This window comes from Leptopilina boulardi, unplaced genomic scaffold, assembly GCF_019393585.1.
Source record: "Leptopilina boulardi isolate dan_hultmark-lab unplaced genomic scaffold, ZJU_Lbou_2.1 LbouV2_229, whole genome shotgun sequence".
Lineage (NCBI taxonomy): Eukaryota > Metazoa > Arthropoda > Insecta > Hymenoptera > Figitidae > Leptopilina > Leptopilina boulardi.
In genome coordinates, this window is record NW_026137784.1 from 538951 (window position 1) to 562694 (window position 23744).

At 24.9% G+C, this 23744-nt stretch overlaps 1 protein-coding gene across 4 annotated transcripts in view; it reads left to right on the plus strand.

Moving 5' to 3' along the window:
* The window catches only part of LOC127280118 (cyclic nucleotide-gated cation channel alpha-3), a 110925-nt gene that overhangs the window by 76347 nt on the left and 10834 nt on the right, over window positions 1–23744 (plus strand). For all 4 annotated transcript variants that reach the window (XM_051302948.1, XM_051302951.1, XM_051302949.1 and 1 more), the window contains exons 9-10: window positions 18560–18700; window positions 22425–22577. In XM_051302948.1, coding sequence (XP_051158905.1) covers window positions 18560–18700; window positions 22425–22577 — 294 coding nt within the window. The remainder of the gene's footprint in view (window positions 1–18559; window positions 18701–22424; window positions 22578–23744) is intronic.

Here is a 23744-nt window from a genome sequence, read left to right on the forward strand (position 1 = left end):
AATGAAAAAATTGCCTTGTCAAAGAATTAAAAGCTCAGATTCAAAGAAAAAAAAATTTTTTTGAAACCCTTTTTTCAGGTATATATATAGAACACGCAAAACTTACATTTTCAGACAAAATTTTGAATTATTGAGTTTAAAATGGAATTCTCTTCTTTGAGTATATGTATATATATATATATATATATAATTCGTTCTACCGTAAAAGGAATCAGATAAGCGAAAAATTGCAGAAATTAAAGTTCAAAGGGATAAATGCCAAAGTAAAAAGCTTTGAGCTTTATGAAACATCCCTATTCAAAAATTGCTTTTTACATCGAATACACAAAAATTACATAAATAAAATTATATTTTTCATTCAAAAAATCTGGTTTCTTTTTATCAAAAAAAAAATTTATTTACATATATATATATAAATCTTTCGCTTATTCCAGAGGATATAATTCTATTAAATTTTTATATACTTTTTCCAAAGGGACTTTAAAATTTTATTTACATTAAATTCTGTTTTTATTTAATAAGTTAATAAATAATAATAATAATAATAATAATAATAATAATTTCTTCTTCTTAACAACATTATATTATTTTTTCTTTCTTTCATACAGTTGAAAAATTTTATTCTAAATTTAAGAATATATTTTCGCGCACTATTTTTCAGGAAAAATATATTAATAAATATTTTTTTTTTTGAATATATTATTATTTTAATTATATTAATAAATATTAATATATTAAAAAATTGAGAATATAACTTTTCTGTGTATTAAGATATATAGAAGTTAATTTAAAAGTGACGATGAATGGGAGAGAAAAAGTTTATAATTATCAAGTCTCTTGTTTAAAAAGTGGAAAACGCGTAATATATATATATATATAGTGTAGCTTGAAAATCTGTGCAAGTTAAACAAAATTCAGTAACGAATTCACTCTCTTTGTCGGTCACCATCTAAAATATTAATATTCCTTTCAAGAATTCAAGTTAAAACATACCTTGTAAGTGCACTCGTTCCATATAATCAAGATTGTGCATTTTAAACTACATATATATATATATATATATATATATTTAAATCAGCTGCCTTTCTTCATTTACCATAAGCGAAATATTTTATTATTAATAAAAAATAATTTAAAGCAATCAATTCTTAAATTCAGTATTAATATTATTTTGTACACGAAAAAAAATCTTAACCTGAAACAACGATATAAGTTTCTCTGGAACAGCGATATATTTTAATAAAGTAGGAAAATTTTTCGCTATTCTAGAGAAACATATCGCTGATTTAAAGATTTTTAAGAATAAGAAGATAAAGATATATTAAGATTTTTTTTCGTGTGGCAATAGTAACTATTTAGTCAGCAATTCTAAGTTTTTCGAATTTTATCAGTAGTACAAGTAAATATTTAGTTAGACATTCTACATTCTTTTTTTTTGTAATTTTATTAGTAGTTTAAATCGGTTTTAGTCAGACATACTTGATTAAATTAGAAAATTAGTAATACAATATTTAGTTAGATTTTGTTATTATTATATTGGTAGTAATTTTATTAGTATGTAAAAATTAGTTTTAGTCAGAAAGAATTAAATTTTTAAAAAATCAGTAGAACTAGTCAATATTTAATCAGACTTATTCATATTTTTTTTTTAATTTTATCAATAGTACAAAAGTAGTAAATTTGTTTTAGTCATACATATCGTGTTATTTATCAAAATAAAATTTTTTTTTATTAATTAAAATTAGAATTCAGAATATCGTTTTGTAAAAATTTCAAAAGCAAATTTTTATTAATCAATTTTTTTATTTCTTTTGCTATTTTTCGCGTAATCCTAACGCATATGAAGTCACGTGGGGTTAAATGTATATATATATATATATATTCGTCCCTCTCTGGCAAAATAAAAGTACAACTTGTGGCAGTCACTGTGTTTCGCATTGGTATTCAAACCGTTAACCTCAATGCGGTACGAGGCAGTTTATTCCCCTCTCTCTCTCTCTCTCTCTCTCTCTCTCTCTCTCTCTCTTGTCCCTCTCAGTCGCTACTGAAATGCATTCACTCACTTCTTTCTTTTCTCAACTTTTTTTTTTTTTTTTTTTTTGTTTTATTTTGATTTGTAAACCAGAGAGAGAAATGTGTGTCGTTACTGTCTACTTTGTCCTTTGGTATGTCGTAGTTTCTTTCTCTGATTTTTCGTGTCTCAAAAGAAAAGAAAATATTTTCTATTATTTAAAATCTTCTGAAACTTTTTTTTTTCTTATTTGGACATTTTTTTTTGTAATTTCCGGTTGGAAAATATAAATATATTTGCGACTGTCAAGTATATATATATATATATATATATATATGTGTATGTGTGTGTGTGTGTGTGGAAGATTGAAGTATTTTTCATGAAAACTCGACGGAGAAAATGCTCGCGGCAGGTTACCCTCTCAAGCGCATAAGATCCGACTTAGCATTCATAATTTATTTCTCATTATGAAATACGAGTTGGAAATTTCTGGTGATTTCCTCCGAGCGATGAAGATGACAAAGTCAAAGTGAATTTTCAGAATTCGAATATATTTTATACTAGATACGTTTACTTATACTAAAAAAAAAAATGAATTCTTCTTTTAAAATTTATAATATATTATTTATAATTCTTTTTCTGTTGTTTAAGAATTTTTTTTTTTTAATCGTCCAAAGTTTTTATATAACTTTTCAGCAATATTAAAGTTTTGGTTTTAATAAAAAAAATTAAATTGAAATTTTTTTTTCTGTGATTTATTATTTCTTGTATTGAAAGAAAAAAAAAATTACGAAATACATAAATACTTTTTCTTTCCCCGCACTTTTTTAACACTTGATATATAAATTATAGTAATAACTTTTTTGATGGACTTTCAATACTTTGTGAAAACATTTTTATCTTTTTTTTTTTCTCACTTGACAAAACATTTTCGATTTATATTTTCTAATGAAATACTTTTTATCTGTTACAGGTGAGTTTTTCCACTGTTAATATATACAATTTTCGTGCAGTAATCTTGTAAGTAATTATCGTTTCTATATATGAGTATCATTAAAAAAAAAAAAGTATTCTAAAATTTATATATACTTAGAACCTATTTGAGAATATTTTAGAATATTTTAAAATACATTTTATTCTTACTATTTAAAATAATAATGATAACGAGTAAAAAAGTACTCTCTAAATCTGAATTAGTAAAAATGTTTACTAATTTAAATTAGTGACTAACTTTTTGCTTTAGAATTAGTTAAATTACTAATTGTTAGTAAAAGTTACTAATAATTAGTAAAAATTTACTAATTGAGAAGCAAAAAGTGAGTCACTAATTTAAATTAGTAATCTTTTTTACTAATTCAGATTTAGAGAGTAGTATTAAAAATAAAAAATTTAAAATTAAATAAAAGCCATTAATTTAGGTAAAAATGTCAACACCGGAGAGAATTAATTATAATAACTCGACTTAGATTTAAAAAAAAAAGAGAGAAAAAAAAATACATTTTCTCCATGGCATAATATCGTGTTCTTTACGGTCACAAGAGTTTGTGGGGAGAGACTCTGGGAATCATGTGAAAATGCGACCTTCTCTCGTTGACACCCTTTTTTTTTTTGCTTAAGGGTAAAAGTCGAGCAAATTTTAAAAAGGTAAAATTCACAAAGTTTTCTCGTGCAAAAAATTTCAGTCTCATATATATATATATATATATTTGTATGATATTGACGGTATTTCTATATAAATAGTTGTAGAGATATCTGTGCAGAAATCTATCTGCATCGTACGGAATAAATCGTCAGCGCTCTATCGGAGCTGAAAGCAAAACATTTTCAGAACTCGGCATTCACCAGAGGAGAATTCGTATGAGTCTTTCTCTCTCTCTTTCTCTCTCTCTCTCTCTCTCTAGGGATGGTCACCCTTCAACAACGTTCAATTTTCCGTAATGGAATCTCACATCGAATGGTCCCTTACGGTAGCAACGCGATTACGTTTCTGCCACATTTCTCGTTCGCCATCAACTATTCCGCGAAAACGCATGTATTCTTTAAACTGAAATGCAAAAAAAAAAAAAAATACCTACGTTTGTTAATTTATTTTACTGGGCACGTTGAAAAAATATACTGCTGCCGGCGACGAATTACAAAAAAAAGGAAAAAGAACAAACGAACAACATTTGTAGAAAATAGGGGAAAAAAAAGACTCGGAGAAATAAATAGAAAACAATTGGTTTATATAAATATTTTTTTTCCTTTTTTTATAAAAATAACTGATTCAATTTTCCCGTGATTGTCGTTTTTAAATGACATTTTTCAATTTGAAGATATTATTAATTTTAGAATGTGTGCACAGATATTTTTTTCTTTTTCTTTTCTGGTAAAAAGTAAGTCAATCATACAGGATTAGATTTTCTAATTTAAAAAGGAGATTAGATTTAAAAAGAATAAATGAAATTTTTAATTATGAAACAAGTGAATATTTTTATTTGAAGAAACAAATTCCAGTGTTAATTCTAATTACAAGAATTTAATCTACTTTGTCTCACACATAAATATATATATGATCTTCTACGACTGGTGATTCCAATACATACAATATCAAATTGAAGAATTTTCTAAAAATCCCAAAAATTTATTTTAACCTAGTCAAGCATCCGATGGACCAATCAAAAAGTGCGCCATACATTTTTTGTTCGCTACTTTTTGCTAAAGAATTTAACGGTATTCCCGAACGATTATCTCGCGAATTTATTTTTTCGAAAATTTTTCCAAAATGTTTTCTAGTGTAGCTCAGCATCCGCTGGACCAATCATAAAGTGCGCCATACATTTTTCGTTCGCTACTTTTTGCTAAAGAATTTGGCGGTATTCCGGAAAGATTATCTCGCGAATTTAATTTTTCGAAAATTTTTTCCCAGTTTTAGTTAGTGTAGCTCAGCATCCGCTGGACCAATCAATAAGTGCGCCATACATTTTTTGTTCAGAACTTTCTTCTAATCACTATGGCGGTATTCCCGAACAATTATCTAGCGAATTTAATTTTTTGAAAATTTTTCCAAAATGTTTTTTAGTGTAGCTCAGCATCCACTGGACCAATCAAAAAGTACGCCATACATTTTTTGTTCGGAACTTTTTGACTATTTTTTTGGCGGTATTCCCGAACGATTATCTCGCAAATTTAATTTTTCCAAAATTTTTCCGAATTTGTTTTCTAGTTTAGCTCAGCATCCGCTGAACCAATCAAAAAGTGCGCCATACATTTTTTGTTCGAGACTCCCGGGTTAAGACTTTGGCGGTATTCCCGATCAATTATCTCGCAAATTTTTTTTTTCGAAATTTTTTTCCCAGTTTTAGTTAGTGTAGCTCAGCATCCGCTGGACCAATCAAAAAGTGCGCCATACATTTTTTGTTCGAGTCTTTTTGCTCAATTTTTTGGCATTATTCTTGAGTCATTATCTGGCAAATTTTTTTTTTCCAAATTTTTTTCCCAGTTTTAGTGAGTGTAGCTCAGCATCCGCTGGACCAATCAAAAAGTGCGCCATACATTTTTTGTTCGAGACTTTTTGCTCAATTTTTTGGCATTATTCTTGAGTCATTATCTGTCAAAATTTTTTTTTCCTAATTTTTTTCCCAGTTTTAGTGAGTGTAGCTCAGCATCCGCTGGACCAATCAAAAAGTGCGCCATACATTTTTTGTTCGAAACTTTTTCCCTATTTTATTGGTGGTATTCCGGAGCGATTATCTCGCGAATTTAATTTTTCTAAAATTTTTCAGAATTTGTTGTCTAGTTTAGCTCAGCATCCGCTGGACCAATCATAAAGTGCGCCATACATTTTTCGTTCGCTACTTTTTGCTAAAGAATTTGGCGGTATTCCGGAAAGATTATCTCGCGAATTTAATTTTTCGAAAATTTTTTCCCAGTTTTAGTTAGTGTAGCTCAGCATCCGCTGGACCAATCAAAAAGTGCGCCATACATTTTTCGTTCGCTACTTTTTGCTAAAGACTTTGGCGGTATTCCCGATCAATTATCTCGCAAATTTTTTTTTTCGAAATTTTTTTCCCAGTTTTAGTTAGTGTAGCTCAGCATCCGCTGGACCAATCAAAAAGTGCGCCATACATTTTTTGTTCGAGACTCCCGGGTTAAGACTTTGGCGGTATTCCCGATCAATTATCTGGCAAATTTTTTTTTTCCAAATTTTTTTCCCAGTTTTAGTGAGTGTAGCTCAGCATCCGCTGGACCAATCAAAAAGTGCGCCATACATTTTTTGTTCGAGACTTTTTGCTCAATTTTTTGGCATTATTCTTGAGTCATTATCTGTCAAAATTTTTTTTTCCTAATTTTTTTCCCAGTTTTAGTGAGTGTAGCTCAGCATCCGCTGGACCAATCAAAAAGTGCGCCATACATTTTTTGTTCAGAACTTTCTTCTAATCACTATGGCGGTATTCCCAAACAAATATCTAGCGAATTTAATTTTTTGAAAATTATTCCAAAATGTTTTTTAGTGTAGCTCAGCATCCGCTGGACCAATCAAAAAGTGCGCCATACAGTTTTTGTTCGAGACTCCCGGGTTAAGACTTTGGCGGTATTCCCGATCAATTATCTGGCAAATTTTTTTTTTCTAAATTTTTTTCCCAGTTTTAGTGAGTGTAGCTCAGCATCCGCTGGACCAATCAAAAAGTGCGCCATACATTTTTTGTTCGAGACTTTTTGCTCAATTTTTTGGCATTATTCTTGAGTCATTATCTGTCAAAATTTTTTTTTCCTAATTTTTTTCCCAGTTTTAGTGAGTGTAGCTCAGCATCCGCTGGACCAATCAAAAAGTGCGCCATACATTTTTTGTTCAGAACTTTCTTCTAATCACTATGGCGGTATTCCCAAACAAATATCTAGCGAATTTAATTTTTTGAAAATTATTCCAAAATGTTTTTTAGTGTAGCTCAGCATCCGCTGGACCAATCAAAAAGTGCGCCATACAGTTTTTGTTCGAGACTCCCGGGTTAAGACTTTGGCGGTATTCCCGATCAATTATCTGGCAAATTTTTTTTTTCTAAATTTTTTTCCCAGTTTTAGTGAGTGTAGCTCAGCATCCGCTGGACCAATCAAAAAGTGCGCCATACATTTTTTGTTCGAGACTTTTTGCTCAATTTTTTGGCATTATTCTTGAGTCATTATCTGGCAAATTTTTTTTTTCCAAATTTTTTTCCCAGTTTCAGTGAGTGCAGCTCAGCATCCGCTGGACCAATCAAAAAGTGCGCCATACATTTTTTGTTCGAAACTTTTTCCCTATTTTATTGGTGATATTCCGGAGCGATTATATCGCGAATTTAATTTTTCTAAAATTTTTCCGAATTTGTTTTCTAGTTTAGCTCAGCATCCGCTGGACCAATCAAAAAGTGCGCCATACATTTTTCGTTAGCTACTTTTTGCTAAAGAATTTGGCGGTATTCCGGAACGATTATCTCGCGAATTTAATTTTTCGAAACTTTTTCCCTATTTTATTGGTGGTATTCCTGAACGATTATCTCCCGAATTAAGTTTACATTTTATGTAGACAACTTTCGGGTTAAGACTTTGGCACTATTTTCAGAGCGATTAATTTGAAATTCCAAAAAATCACAATTTTATTTTGACCTAGCGCAGCATCCGCTGGACCATTTAAAAAACGCTTAACATTTTTTTTCTTTTTCTCGTATAAATGGCAATTGAGTGTGGAATGTGTATTTACTATTTATATTGATCGATATTATTGAAGTCATATATGTATGAACACGCGATCTCTCGTGAGATGCTCAGCAATGTGGAGATAGTAGGTTTTCTTTGAACATTGAAATAGCAGCTTTTCGTTCTCAGTAGAGTGAACGCGAAGTAGAAAAACCAGCGAAGAGGTCATTGATATCAAATATTTCGTGTGCGAATTGTGTATATATATATATATATATATATATATATATATATATATATTTAGGTGTAGTTTGGTGCTACTGAATCTGAAAACTGGAGCGATGAGAAAAATAAAAAGAAAGAGACCTCTTATCTAGTGTTTCGATCTTTCCTTATATTCACCAACGACAGATTTTTTTTTGCCTATACAAGTAACATTGGCAAACGGTCAGAAACGGAAATCAAAAAGACTTTTCGTTAGACTCTAGTTTCCGACATACAGTCGCCTTTAAACCTTATTTCTTGGACAAAAAGGAGAGAAATTCTTTTTTTTCGAAAGTCATAAACACTTACGTTTTTTAATTTGTTTTTTTTTAATGACACCCTTACTGCCGGAAAGTAAAAAAAAACCGTAAACAACAATGTTTGTTTTTAATTTTTAAAAAATCGTTTTTTTTTTTTATTTGGAAATTTAATTATAATTTATATATGGAGAAATAGAGGGTATTAATTTCTCGTCCAGTGTGCATAAAATCTTTTGCGGTCCATTGTTCTCTTTATGTCCTTCTCATGCCCTCTTTTGTGAGAAATATATAGAGATATGAGAATATTGAAAGCATCGACAGTATATGAGGAGTATATACATTTGCATTGACGTGTGCACGTCGACTTATCGTCTTTCAGTCTTATCTTGTATATATGGTATTATTTAATATTGAGGATTTACAAAATTCACAAGGGGACTCTTCAAAATTGGATAAATTCGATGAATAATATAATATTGAAAAACAGTTTTAGTACTCATCAAATTTAAATTACTCCAAATTTTAACTACCTTTAATTAATACTAATATTTTAAATATATAATAATGTAAGTTTATTATATAAAATTTTACTCAATAAACAATGACATACGCAGAGTAATGCCGTCCTTAAAAAAAATGTATATAGAAAATTTCGCCTCTGTTAAAATCGAAGTAGAAATACTTTATTTGCAAGCAGATAGTCTCGGATATATGCCAAATTTAGTCAACGATATGGAAATGCACTCTCGAATCCCCTAGACTTTTCTTTTGTTTCGATCTCTCTTTTATTCTTTCCTTCTTTTAAAGAAGAAGAAAAAGAAGAAGAAGCAAATTTTACTGGCCAAAAATCTCTCCGCCCTTTTTTCGATTTCTTATTGAGAATGATGCATATAAGATAGGCTTCAGAGTATATTCCTTGTCTTCTTGGTTGCATAACAACTGGATCCACTTATTTCAGTAACATTTCCCTTCTATTTTGTATGTATAAAGTAAACTCGAATCAGATTTTCCTTTTCTCTTGCTACTCATCATAAAAATTCAAAGAATACTAAAACAATTTTTTTTTTAGTACTACACTGGGAAAAAAAATTTAGTGTTTGCAGCAAAATTGTTTGATTAGGCAATTTTGGTTCTTGTAACCAAAATTAGGCTGAAACAAAGTCGTATGGTTATCTCAACCAAACATTTGGTTAGGCCAACAAAATTATTTGGTTGAACATTTTTAAATTCCAACCAAAATTCGGTTATGACAACAAAATAATTTGGTTGACACAACAAAATAATTTGGTCTAAAAAACCAAATGATCGTTTGTTGTCCTAACGAATATTTAGTTGCGACAACCAAAAAATTTGGTTGAGCTAACCAAACATTTTTGTTATGCCAACAAAAAACACTCAACCAAATTTTTTGGTTGACTCAAACAAATAGTTTGGTTGTTTAAATACCAACAAAAATTTTTTTTTGTCCCAACCAAATTTTGGTTACTCTGACTAAACATTTTTCTCAGTGATGGAATTTAAATTAATTCTAATATATCTTCTTTATAAAAATTACAATTCTAAAAATATTTTCTCTGACTAAAATAATTGAAATTAAAATATTCGTCTGACTATTAAAACTGCACTACACGTATATCAGTGGATATATAATTCCCAATATTAAAATTGAATAGAATTTTGGAATTATATCCTCATATTAACCAATAGAATAGACAGGTTTGATATTCTATCGTTAATAGTAGGATTTCTGATTTCGACTGAAACAAGGACACTTTAGTATACACTTTAATACCTGATTACGTATGCGTATTTCCAATGTACAACTCTCTGAGGATTATAGCTATATGAGGCTGGATGCGATAAACAGTTTAAAGTGGACTTAGATAGTAGATAATCTCTCTCTCTCTTCTATTTATCAAAATCCATTATATTCTAGTCGGAAAATTAAATTATAGAAACATTGAATAAGCTCTGAAATTAATTTTTTACTATTTTTATTTCAATTTCATTTATGTGAAATTCAATATTAAATTTTTTATTTCTTTCACATGCAAAAAAATCAGATCAACGATATGTTTCACTAAAACAGCGAAAGTTTTCGCTATTCTAGAGAAATATATAACTGTTTCAGATAAAAAAATTTTTTTGCATGCAAATAAATAGAATAAATAATAATTAGAAAAATAATTTTGCAATAATAATTTTTTTGACTCCAGTATTCCCAACAGGGGAAAAATTATTAATATTATTTATTATTTAAAATAATAATAATAATTATTATTATTATTATTTGGATATAGGAAGAAATATAATATTAATTAACCACTGCGGAAAAGTAGAAAATTCCGCATATGAATCATTATTATTATTATTATTATTATTAAATCACATACATTTTCCCTGCGACAATTTTTGTTATTTATATATAAATTAAATTATAATTAAAGTGAACACAAAATTTGAGATAAAATTATTCAATTGTGTTTATTAAATTTTGCTGTCATACATCCATGTTAATTAAAATTTATTTTCATATATATATATATATATATAATACTGTCACAAAAAAAAGAGAAAGAGAGAAATATCATTGCTAAAATTTGCAATGTATTTTTCCTTTATAATAATGAAAAATAATATAATTTGTTTGTAGGTATATCGAAATTATCATAATTTTAATTTTTTTTTTAATTATTTTAATTATTTATTATTATTTTGTATTAAATATTATTTATTGAATTAAATGATTTTTTTTTAATTTAAAGAAAAAATTATTGGGTTTAAATAAATATTTACTTTGATAATATACACTTAGAAAAAAATTCGTTTGAAGCAACCAAATTTTGGTTAAATCAACAAAAATAAATGCATTGACATACAGTTAACCAAACATTTGGTTACATAAACCAAATATTTATTTAGCTCAATCAAATTTTTTCTTTGTTCAAAAAATTTATTAAAATAAACCAAACGCAGTTATTTAGATCAAATAAATATTTATTTGAATTAAAGAAATCTTGTTTGAACTAACCACAAAAATTGGGTAAATATAAAAAAAAATGGTACATTTCGTTCAAACATATCTTTTTTCTGAGTGTATATAGTCAAGTATATAACCGATTATTTGAATCAAATAAATTTTTTCTATTTTTTTTTTTTTGAAAAATATTAAAAAAGAATAATTATACGAGCGTTGTATTAAATCATTTCGGGTCGAGACGATTTGTTCTCGGGTCATAAATATTATTTTATGAAAAAAAAAAAGGTAAATGATGACAAAAAAAAAGAACATCAAATTTTGATATGAGAAAGGGGAAAAGAACCAAGTGTAGAAAAAAAAAAACTTGACCCTCTATATATATATATATACGTGCGTCGTATTTCCCAGGCGATGAATTTTCCTATATATATATGCGTCTTGAAATTGAAATAAAATTCACAGTTTGACAAATAATAAACGCTCTATTTTTATATTTTTGTGTTGCAATAAACTTCGATATAAAATGATAAGGAAAAAGGCACCTGTCATCTGGAAAATATTTACTTTGACAGTTATTTCTTCTCATCTATCATTTTATTTCCGCGTTTTAACTTTGTTTCCGTTTCTTGAATATTTATATATAAAAATATATAAATAAATAACAGTGGTGCGCGAATTAATATTTAGTATGTCTAATTTTATTAGTAGTATAAATCAATTTTAGTCAGACTATATTTTTTTTGAAAATTATTACAGAAAACATTTTTATTTAATATTTTTTTTGAAGCTTAAAATTGTATTTTCTCTATATAGTAAACATTTTTCACAAGGAATAGATATAATTGGAGTGTATTAAATATCTGAAAGTAAAACTCGTGGAAATAATATTTTAAAAAATGTGTATTTTATCTCAAGACTCTTTTCTGTATATATATATGAAAATTCTTAATTTTATTATTAAAAAAGGGAAAAATTCCTCAGTATCAGAAATGTAAATATATTTTTTTTATGATATCACTTCGTTTGCTTTCTTTTATTAAAAGAAAATAATAATAAATTTAATTTATTTTATTATTTAACAAAAATTATTAAATTTCTATTTTTTAATTATTAACTTATTTTATATATAGAATTAAATGATGAATTATTTATTTAGAATAAAATTGAAAGTGATTAATAAAAAGTAAATTCGTTTGTGGATAATATAATGAAATAGAATAAGGGTCTGAAGTCGAAAATCAGTTCGTAAATCATGCATTATTCTATTACTGGTTTCGCTCCCCTCCTATATATATTCCGTTCGTTCCCAAAATGTGAAAGCGTAACTTTTCATTAACGTGCGGTTTGGGAAAAAGAGAGCTAATATTTATTATCACTCGATGCTCGTAAATCTCAAAATTCGCCACAAGAAAAAAAGAAAAAAAAAAAAAAAAATTCGCTTATGGGCCAATGAACTATAAAACTGAGAACAGATATATGATATTTTTCGATTAGACATGTTTAATGTTTATATCGAAGGACCACACACACACACACGATGTATATGACATGCACTTGGCTCGTTATAAGAAACATATAGAGATGTAATCGGGATATGCCATGAGACTGAAAGTTTTTTTTATCGAATATAGGAGAGGTTTTTTCAATCGGAAATGGCTTCCAGTGGTCTGGATAAACGACAAGCTTACCTATAACCCATCAGAGTTTTGAAGCGCGACGAGAGAGAGAAAGAATGCGAGTAGTGCAATTTAAAACTTTTCCCTCTTTTACGTTCGCAACTTATATATATCAGAAAAATCAGACACCATTTTGGAATTTTCATTTCCAATTTTTTTTTTTAATTATTTTTTTCTTCTACTACTAATTGAGAGTATAACTTTTATTTTATTTTACTTGTACTATTGAAAAAAAAGTCTGACTACATATTGACTCGTACTACTGATTTTTTTTTAAATTTCATCAATTCTGTCTGACTAAAACAAATTTTTACTACTAATAAAATTATACAAAATTTAAACAAAATCAAACTAAATATTAATTCTACTGATTATTTTAATTTAATTAATATTTATTCATTATTTCAATTTTGTATATAATAAATAAATAAATTGTGTTTGAATTTGGCGAAAGTAGGTCACGATATTCGCGAAATTATTTTACAGGCTTTTTTAATGTATACAACTACGCTGCTCTCTAAATCTGAATTAGTAAAAATGTTTAATAATTTAAATTAGTGACTCACTTTTTGCTTTAAAATTAGTTAAAAGTTACTAATAATTAGTAAAATTTTACTAATTGAGAAGCAAAAAGTGAGTTACTAATTGGAATTAGTGAACATTTTTATTAATTCAGATTTAGAGAGTGCATGTATCGTTTGCGGTGTTACTGTAATTAAATTTTTTTTTTGGTTTTTTAAATTAAATATTGACGCATATTACTGATTTTTTTCTATTTTAGTAACGTATGTCTGACTAAAACGGATTAACACTACTGTAAGGAAATTTTTGCACAAAATACAGAATCTTTGACTAAATATTTGTTTTACTCTCTTAATCAGAATTAGTAAAAAATTTTTACTAATTTGAATTAGTGACTCACTTTTTGCTTCTGAATTAGTAAAATTTTTTACTAATTTGAATTAGTAACTCACTTTTTGCTACTGAATTAGTAAAATTTTACTAATTTATTAGTAACTTTTACTAAAAATTAGTAAAATTTAATTATTTCTAAAAAGCAAAAAGTGAGTCACTAATTTACATTAGTAAATAATTTTACTAATTTAGATTTAGAGAGTACTACTAAAAATTTTCACTTACTAAAAATACTAATAAGAAAGTCTGACTAAATATTGACTCGTACTACTGATTTTCAAATTTAATCAATTACGTCTGACATGAAATCGTTCTTACTCTCTAAATCTGAATTAGTAGTTTTCAACTAATTAAATAGTGCGTATTTGTTTACCAATTAAATTAGTAACTAATTTTTAGTAAAAAAAACTACTAATTGCTAGTGGGAAAACACTAATTAATTAGTAAGTCGTAGTTTTTACTATTTAAAATTAATAAGCCGATTAACTCCATGAATTAGTAGTTTTCTACTGGCAATTAGTAGTTTTTTACTAAAAATTAGTAGTTTTTTTACTAAAAATTGGTAGTTTTTTTTACTAAAAATTAGTAGTTTTTTTTACTAAAAATTAGTAGAAAACTACTAATTCCGAATTAGAGAGTACTAATAAAATTACACAAAATATAGAATGTCTCATTAAATATTTACTTTTACTACTGATTAACAAAAAAAAAAGTAATACTTAGGAAAAAAGCCTGAAATGACATTGACTTATACTACTGCTTTTCTAATTTAATCAATTGTAACTAACTTAAAACCAACTTACGCACTACTAAAATTACACAAAATGTAGAATGTCTGACAAAATATATACTTTAACTACTGATTTACAGAAAAAAAATTAGAAAATTATAAAAAGCTTGACTAGACATTGACTCATACTACTGATTTTCTAATTTAATCAATTCTAACTAACTTAAAACCAACTTACGCACTACTAAAATTACACAAAATGTAGAATGTCTGACAAAATATTTACTTTTACTACTGATTTACAGAAAAAAATTAGAAAAATATAGAAAGCCTGACTAGACATTGACTCATACTACTGATTTTCTAATATTTTTTTTGTAATTTTATTAGTAGAACATATCGTCTTTAGTCAGACATAATGAATACACAGAAAATTATAAGGTATTAAAATAAGCTGCAACGCTTATTATTTAATAATAATACCAAATAATACTTAATACCAAATTGGATTAAATTAAGCAAAATTGGATTAAAATAATAAGCATTGCAGCTTATTTTAATGCCTTTTAATTTTCTGTCTAAATTAGAAAATCTTTCTATAATATTTTTCTATATATATATATAAAATCCTTTTGGAAATTGTTTTTTTTTCTAATCATCGAGTTCTTTGTGATTCTGCGGTTTTGAGACTCGTTATCGTAAATTGGAAGTTTTCCTTGAATCTGTTGTTCCTCTCTTTCAAAAAGCGTTGACTGAGAAAAGAGTTTTAGAAAGGAGAGAGAGAGAAGGTAGAAAAAAAGGAAAAAAAAGGAAAAAAAAAAGGAAAAAAAAAAGGAAAAAAGAAATGCAACAAGAAAAAAGAATTGAGGTCTCTCGAAACAGAATGAGCAGAGTTACGTGCTTCTGCTGCAGATTCATCGATCACAGAAAAGGGGAGGGGGGTGGCTCTTGTCAGCTCTTTAACAGTTTCTTTGTGGCTACGAGTATTATGGATAGTCCTGCCTCTCCTCCTCCATATTGCAGGAGGATATCTGTCCGTCCACTCACGATCCCAGAAAAGGATTGATATTAATGGGCGAAACAGGAAATAATACCAAAAGAGAGAGAGAGAGAGAGCATATTCGCTTGACTCTCACATATGAAAACTTGGCAACTTAATACTTTTTCCATTTGATTCAACTTAAATTTCTTTTCAGAAAAAAAAACAATTTCGTTCAAATTATTTCAAAAAAAAAAATCGTATTATAAAGAAAAAATAATTTTCCTTAATAAATAAACTCTCTAAATCTGAATTAGTTGTTTTCTACTAATGGTATTCGTTTACCAATTGAATTAGTTTTTAGTAACTAATTTTTAGTAAAAAAACTACTAATTGCTAGTAGGAAACTACTTATTTATTAGTAAGTCGTATTTTTTACTATTTCAAATTAATAAGCCGATTTACTCCATGAATTAGTAGTTTTCTACTAGCAATTAGTAGTTTTTTACTAAAAATTAGTTACTAATTCAATTGGTAAACAAATACCATTAGTAGAAAATAACTAATTCAAATTTAGAGAGTACTTAATTAATTTATAATTGTAAAAACAAATGCAAGAAAGAAAATAATTAAAAATTTCAAAAAATAAAGAAACGTCATAGATTATGTTTATATATATATATATATATATATATATGCTAAAGATAATTAAGTGAGGTATGCAACTCGTTCTATATATAATTATAAAAAAAATCTCAACTTATAAAAAGTTTAGTTTCAAAGCTTCCGTAGCTAAAAGCGTGTCGTAGTTTTAAAGAAGCTTTCTTATGCACTTTCGTGCAACTGATGTTTTGAGCTTGCAAAAAGTGTTTGACATTATTTTTTTTTATGCGCATTATAAACAAATACATATTTCGATATAATTAACGGGAAAAAAAAATTTTTTTTCTGCTTTATTACATTAAGATCAAAGTATTTTTTTAAATAACATCTTCAAGAATTAATAGGAATTAATTCTAATAGGAATTAAAAAAATTATTATTATTAGAAATTTGATTAAGCAGATACATTTCATTCTATAACAATAAAAAAGACATTTGTCACAGATTTCTTATCAAAAAATTTTACATAATTATTTTTTTTTCTAATATATAATAAAAATTACTGATAAAATAATTCGTTTATTGTATGTCAAGATAAGAAATATTTTATTTTTATTTTATTTTATTTTATTTTATTATATATATATATATATATATATATATTATAAAATATCGACAAGTTTTATATTCAAAAGAATAAAAATTGTAATAATATAAGAATTTTAATATCTTTTGGCGTATTTTAATAAATGTATGTTTTATTAATTAATTAATTTATTTATTAATTAATAATTTTAAATTAATTTATTTACCTACTCTCTAAATCTGAATTAGTAAAAATGTTTACTAATTGAAATTAGTGACTCACTTTTTGCTTTAGAATTAGTTAAATTTTACTAATTGTTAGTAAAAGTTACTAATAATTAGTAAAATTTTACTAATTCAAAAGCAAAAAGTGAGTCACTAATTCAAATTAGTAAACATTTTTACTAATTCAGATTTAGAGAGTATTAATTAATTTATTTATTAATTAATAAATCTAAATTAATTTATTTACCTGTTAATAAATTTATTTATTATTATTATAAATTTATATGTATCATATAATAATTGTGAACCACAATTATATTTAAAAAAAAAAATTTTTTTTATTTAGATTTTATACATGTATAATTTGAATTTAATTTTGAGTCACAATCATTGTGACATATGGCACATCCAGCTGTAAAAATTATATAAAATTTTTATTAATTCATATATATATATATTATTAATCTAATAATTTTAATTATAAAAAATTCATAGTTTAATTATAATTATATTATAATTATAATTTTATATTTTTTTATTAATAATATTAAAAATATAATTATAATTACAATACAATTAATATTTGCTAAATATTTAAAAAAAAATAATTATTATTTATACCAATGGCAGTTGCCGCTGAATAAAAAACACCACGTCTACTTTGATTACAATAAAATTCAATTGAATGAGTATTACGATTTATTCCTGAATTTGTGCAGGCACCTGGAAAAAATTTAATTTTCATTTATTTATTTTAATTAATTATATTTAATTAATATTAAATTAAAAATATTAATTAATAAATAAATAATATTAAATTAATAATATTAATTAATTAATTAATAATATTAAATTAATAATATTAATTAATTAATTAATAATATTAAATTAATTAGTATAATTATAATAATTTAGTTTCTTTTATAAATTTCCAATTAAATCGCTTAATTATATAAAAATGTTTATGAAATAATTTAAATCAAACATATTTTTTTACTTTGATTAAATAAATTATAAATTTTTATTTTCAAGATTGCATATAAAATAATTTTATAGTAAAAATTAGTTAATTAATTTTTTAAAATTTATAATATATATATATAAATGCTTACCTATTACTTGATTGTAATTTAAACCCTGACAATTGTTGAAAGTTTTCAAAATACATATTAATAGAAAAAAGTAAATTCTAATATTGTTCATCATTTTTTTTTTTTTCAAATATATAAATGTATATAATATATCTAGCCTAGTTTTTTTTTTAAATGAAAATTTATTAATTCTACTATGGGTATTTATACACGTGATACAGTGAATACATTTTTGAATTTTTATTTTGTTTGTATAATTATTAAAACATGAAAAAAAAATTATATGAACAGATTGCACAATATTTATGATGAAATTAAAAAAGAAATTTCATCTATTGTAATTCGCATGTGTTTTTTTTCGAATATTTTATCAAATAATGTCATGATAAAATTTTTTTTTTTTGTTTACTTACATAATTATAAAAATTAAATATTCTAATTTTTTTCATCTTTTTATTCAACAAAAGTGGCGAAATTTTGATTTTAATCTATGAATATTTTTTTACCTATAGTTGTAAACAAATTAATTAAAATTAAAAAAAAAATAATTATAATTTGTATAATAAAGTATGTAATTTTTTTATTATAGCAAAATTGGATGGAGTAAAGACTTATATGCGTATGAGGAGGGTTCCTAATCATCTTCAAGTCAAAGTAATTAAATGGTTTGATTATCTTTGGCTAACTCAAAAATGCTCGGATGAGGAAAAAGCCGTTAGTTGTCTACCGGGTAAGTTATTATTTTATAAATATATAAAAACCGGTTTTTTAAAAATATTTCTTAATTTTTACTTTTATGTAATTTTTCACTAAAATTAAATAATAAAAATTAAAAAAAAAAAAATATCAGTAAAAAAAATAATTAAATTAAAAATAATTTTTAATTAATTATAAAAATAAATACATTGTCAAATGCGATTTTATACAAAGAGAAGAGAAGGGAAATTAGTAATCAAAAAGTTTGATAACTTTTGTGATGATAGGGAAATTTTGAATAAGTTGAAATTTCGAAAGAAGAGAAATGAAACTTATTCACTTTTGAATATATTATTACTTATACCAATTTTCTTGAAACATATAAGAGAGGGCATTTCGTTCGAAACAGATCGTTTTGGTGATATTTTAACGACTTTACGAACATTAATCAAATGCGGCGAAAAAAAAATGGGTGGGAGTGGGGGGGGGCACTTGAATTTACCCTTGCGCGCACGTTTCAGGAAAAACCTTTCGAGATATGGGAAAATGAAACGAAAAGGAAAAAGAGAGGAGGTGGCATGGAGAAAAAGATCTGAAATAAATCCCAGAAGATACGCTGCAGTTACAGTCACCGTAACGGAGATTACCCTAATCATCCAAAAAGACCAGCGATTTGCTTCCTTTTCCCCTATTATTTTTTTTTTTTTTTTATTTCTTTTTTCCTTCATTTTTTTTTTCTCTTTCTTTTATACGTGTGACTATAACCGTCGCGACCATATTAAAGAAGAGAAGATAATTCAAAATTTTCAGAAAAAAAATATTTAGTACAGTGGAAAAAAATTACAGTAAAAAAATATAGTAAAAATATTCAATACAGTGAAAAAGATTACAGTAAAAAAAATATAGTAAAAATATTTAGTACAGTGAAAAAAATTAAATATAATTATTAAAATTGGTTTAAAAAATTAAAAAAAAAAAACTATAAATTTAATTTTCACTGAAATTTTTCCATAATTTTCAATTTTCAATTTAAAATATTCTTAATTACTTATATATTATTCTTGACCATATAGTTTATATAGATTAAAAATAATTTTTTTCTTGAATATTAAATTTAACAATAAAAAAATAATAACGTTCTTTATATATATATATATATAGCACTTTGGCTATAAAATTCTGACTATTAAATTTGAAATGCAAGTTACTCTCTCTCTCTCTCTTTTTTTTTTATTTTCTTTTATTATAAAAAAAAGTAAATTCTTTTGAAATAATTAAAAAAAAATAATTTAAAATTACTTTTTTTATTATTAATAAATTACTTTTTTGAATTTTTTTTTTGAATTTTAAATTATTAATTACTATTTTTTTCATAAGTAAATAATGTAAAGTAAAATTAGTAACTGTATTTAAATATTATTCACAAAAAAAATGATAAACAAATATAAAACAACATTTCACTTTGATAAATATATTTTTATTAATAATTTATTAATATTATATTGATTTTAATATTCCGACTAAATATCATCGCGTAAACTGTCGTTTCTATCAATAAAGAAGGCGGAAATGAACATCACTCTGCAGATAGATAGATAGATAGATATATATATATATATAATATTTAATATAATAATCTCAAACGTTATTTGATTTAAAATCAACAAACTGTCAAAATTGGAATTTTCTCGTTAATAAAGTTTCGATTGCATTCCATTTAAATACGTGTGTGAATGTTCTTTTTACATTTAATAAAAAATAAAATTTACATTGATTGACAATTTCAATTTTTTCAAATTAAAAAAAAAAAAAATTTATAAAAATTCTATAATTTTGAAATTTAAATATATTAATATATAATATATAATAATAATAATAATAATAATAATAATAATAATAATAATAATAATAATAAAATAATATATAATAATAATAATAATATATTATAATAATAATAATAAAATAATATATTATAATAAAATTTATATTTTGTAATTTTTATTTTATTTTATTTTTTTAAAATTTTTTCTGTATAAATTCCACATTTTTTGTTTTCTTATTATTAGACAAGAGAGAAAAAAAAATAGAAGGCAAATTGTGTGCTTTTTTTTCCTCCGCAAAATAATAGACACATACTTCCGACAAATGAAAAATCACCGAGCGGTGAATTTGAAGAAAATAGGAAATCTGATTTCCACAAAAGAGGAGAAAGAGAGAAAAAAAAAAAAAAGACGTCTATATAAGAATATCAGAATAATGTGAAATGCTATGATCGGCTCTCTTTTTCTCTCTCATTCGATATGCGTCGAATCATTTTGAATTCTCGCCTCAACGCACCCGAAAAGATTTTTCGCGAACAATGCCTCTTCGTCATGTCTGGCTTTAGTGCGCGGTATTCTATATACATATAATTTTTGCGCTCAGAAATTTATTATAGATTTCATATTTAAAAAAAAAATAAATTTTTTTGTTGTCTTGATTGTTAAAAAGAAATTTTATTCTATGGACCAAATTAGAAAAAAAAAATTATATAAAAAAAATATGTATGCTAATTAATTAATATTAATTTTCATTTGCAAATTTTATAATTGAAATTTTTTTCTATTATAATAATATTATTAATAATAATAAAAATAATAATAATAATAATAATAATACAATATATTTTTTCGAGCATTTATATTGATTTTTAACTTTTTTTATATGTATATATTAAAATAGACTTGGATAAAAGGTATTCTCGGATAACATTATTGGAAATTGTCGAGTCAGTATATAATAAAATTACAAAGCTTGTTAGAAAGGCATTAAATTACAGAACAAACCAAATTAGAAACTGTGAAATGTGTATAAAACGCGAGCCACAAAAAGTTTTTTTTTTTTACATTAAAAATCGAGAATATTGATAAAATTGATATGACAGAAAAAATTCATTTCAAAGCTATATATTTATTTTGTATATAAATAAAATATTAAATTTCATGTGTATCAAATTTTAAATATAATTTTAAATAAAAGTGACAAATTAATGAATAAATAAAATATAATAAATATATATAAAATATAGATAACAAAATATTTAAATATAAAATAAAATTAAATAAATATATAAAAAAAAATACATAAAATAAATAAATTATAGTAAATAAAATATATTTAGAACACGAAATTACGTATTCTAAAAAGGATAGCGTTTTTATATTTGCCACACAAAAATAAACACAATTATTTCCTTTTTTTATTTATATATATCCGAGAGAATTTTCTCGTGAAATTAAAACAATATCTCTGACTTAAAAAAAAGAGAAAAAAAAAAATTCAAAGAGAATACGAATCACATCTCGTTACCTATACAAGTTTTCTTTTCTTTCTATTTTTGTATTCAATTTCTCCTTCGTCCTATGTATATATATATATATAGTATAAAAGTGAATTCGATTCCAAAGTGATACGAAGTACGTACCGGGATTCGCGCGCAAAAATCAACGAACGAAAACAATTTACATGAATTGGAATTTATTTTTGCGTCCGACACTCATTTTGATTTTAAATTTTTAAATTGAATTTTTATATCGTACATTTATATTTATATTATTGTCACTATTTTTAAAATATAATAATTAAATTTATTTATTTATAATAAAAAACACAAAAATGAATAAATAAAATTTATATAAAAAAAATAAGAACAAAAAATTAATAGAAATAATTAATGTAAAATTTTATAATATTTCTAATATTATTATTATTTTTTTTAGATAAATTGAAAGCGGAGATTGCAATTAATGTTCATCTGGACACGCTGAAGAGGGTGGAGATTTTTCAAAACACAGAGGCTGGCTTCTTGTGCGAATTGGTTTTAAGGCTACGTCCCGTCCTCTTCTCACCTGGTGACTATATTTGTCGAAAAGGTATTTCAAAAAAAAAAATTTATTTTTATTTATTATTAAAAAATATGTTTGTTTCAGTTTTTTAAAATTTTGTTTATAAAAACACGTTTTTTTCAAAAAAAAAAAGAAAAAGAAGTAATAATAAATTAAAAAAAAGAAGAAAAACAAAAAAAAATGAAAGAATAATTCGCAATTTAGAATAAAAGTTAAATTGGTTCAGCCAGGGATTACATTTTACAAGCGTGTTCAACTATTCGTTGAGTTGTAGTAGTACTACTACTACTACTGGAGATTTAAACTTGGCTATAACGCAGTTGCTCTTGAATATTTTAACCTAAAAGGGAATTTGCATGTGGAATTTTCCTTCTTAATCATATTTCAGCAGCAACTCACGAATATTTTAGTGTCACAAAGTAAAAATAATGAATTACATTTTTTTTTCTGTTTATTTTTCAATATACTGATGGCGCGGTGTAAAATTCTGTTTAAAACAAATATAAAAATCGATTTATCATATTAAAAAAAAAAAAATTAAATTAATATGACAAATTGTCGTGAAAAAATAATCATCACTTTTTTTTTTATGAACATTTTTATGATGTTATAAAAATTTTTAATAATTGAAGCAATATTTTTTTTAATGTCATTTTTTATTGTCATTATTATTATTTTCACAAAAATTTTTTTTTTATTATAAAATCATCTTTTTGGGAAAATTTTGTTTTTCCATTTTTATTTTTTGGACTTTAAAAAAAAAGAAGATTGATATCGAAAGAAATTATTTCATTTCAATGTGAAGGAGAAAGAAATTGTTATTAAATCGTAGAATATATATATATAATAAAAAAAGATTTTTCCTCTAGAGGAAAATTCAATTCAAGTATTTTACAGTTTTTGGTCAAAACGTGATTGATTTTATGACTAATACGTGATTCGTGAGATAAATAAATTGACTATATGTTTTTTTTTCTAGTGAAGTGCATTTTTTTTTTCTATATACGAATAATCATTTTCTCATCGAAAAAAAATTTTTTTTTATACTTTTATGTCAAGCTCATTGCTTCACAATCGCACACACGACGACCTACTACGTGCAAGACAACAGATGTTGAAAAATCGATTTTTTCCATCATAAAAAAAATAAACAAGACTTGAATTCAGAAATATTTCCTATCCTCTCTTTAAATT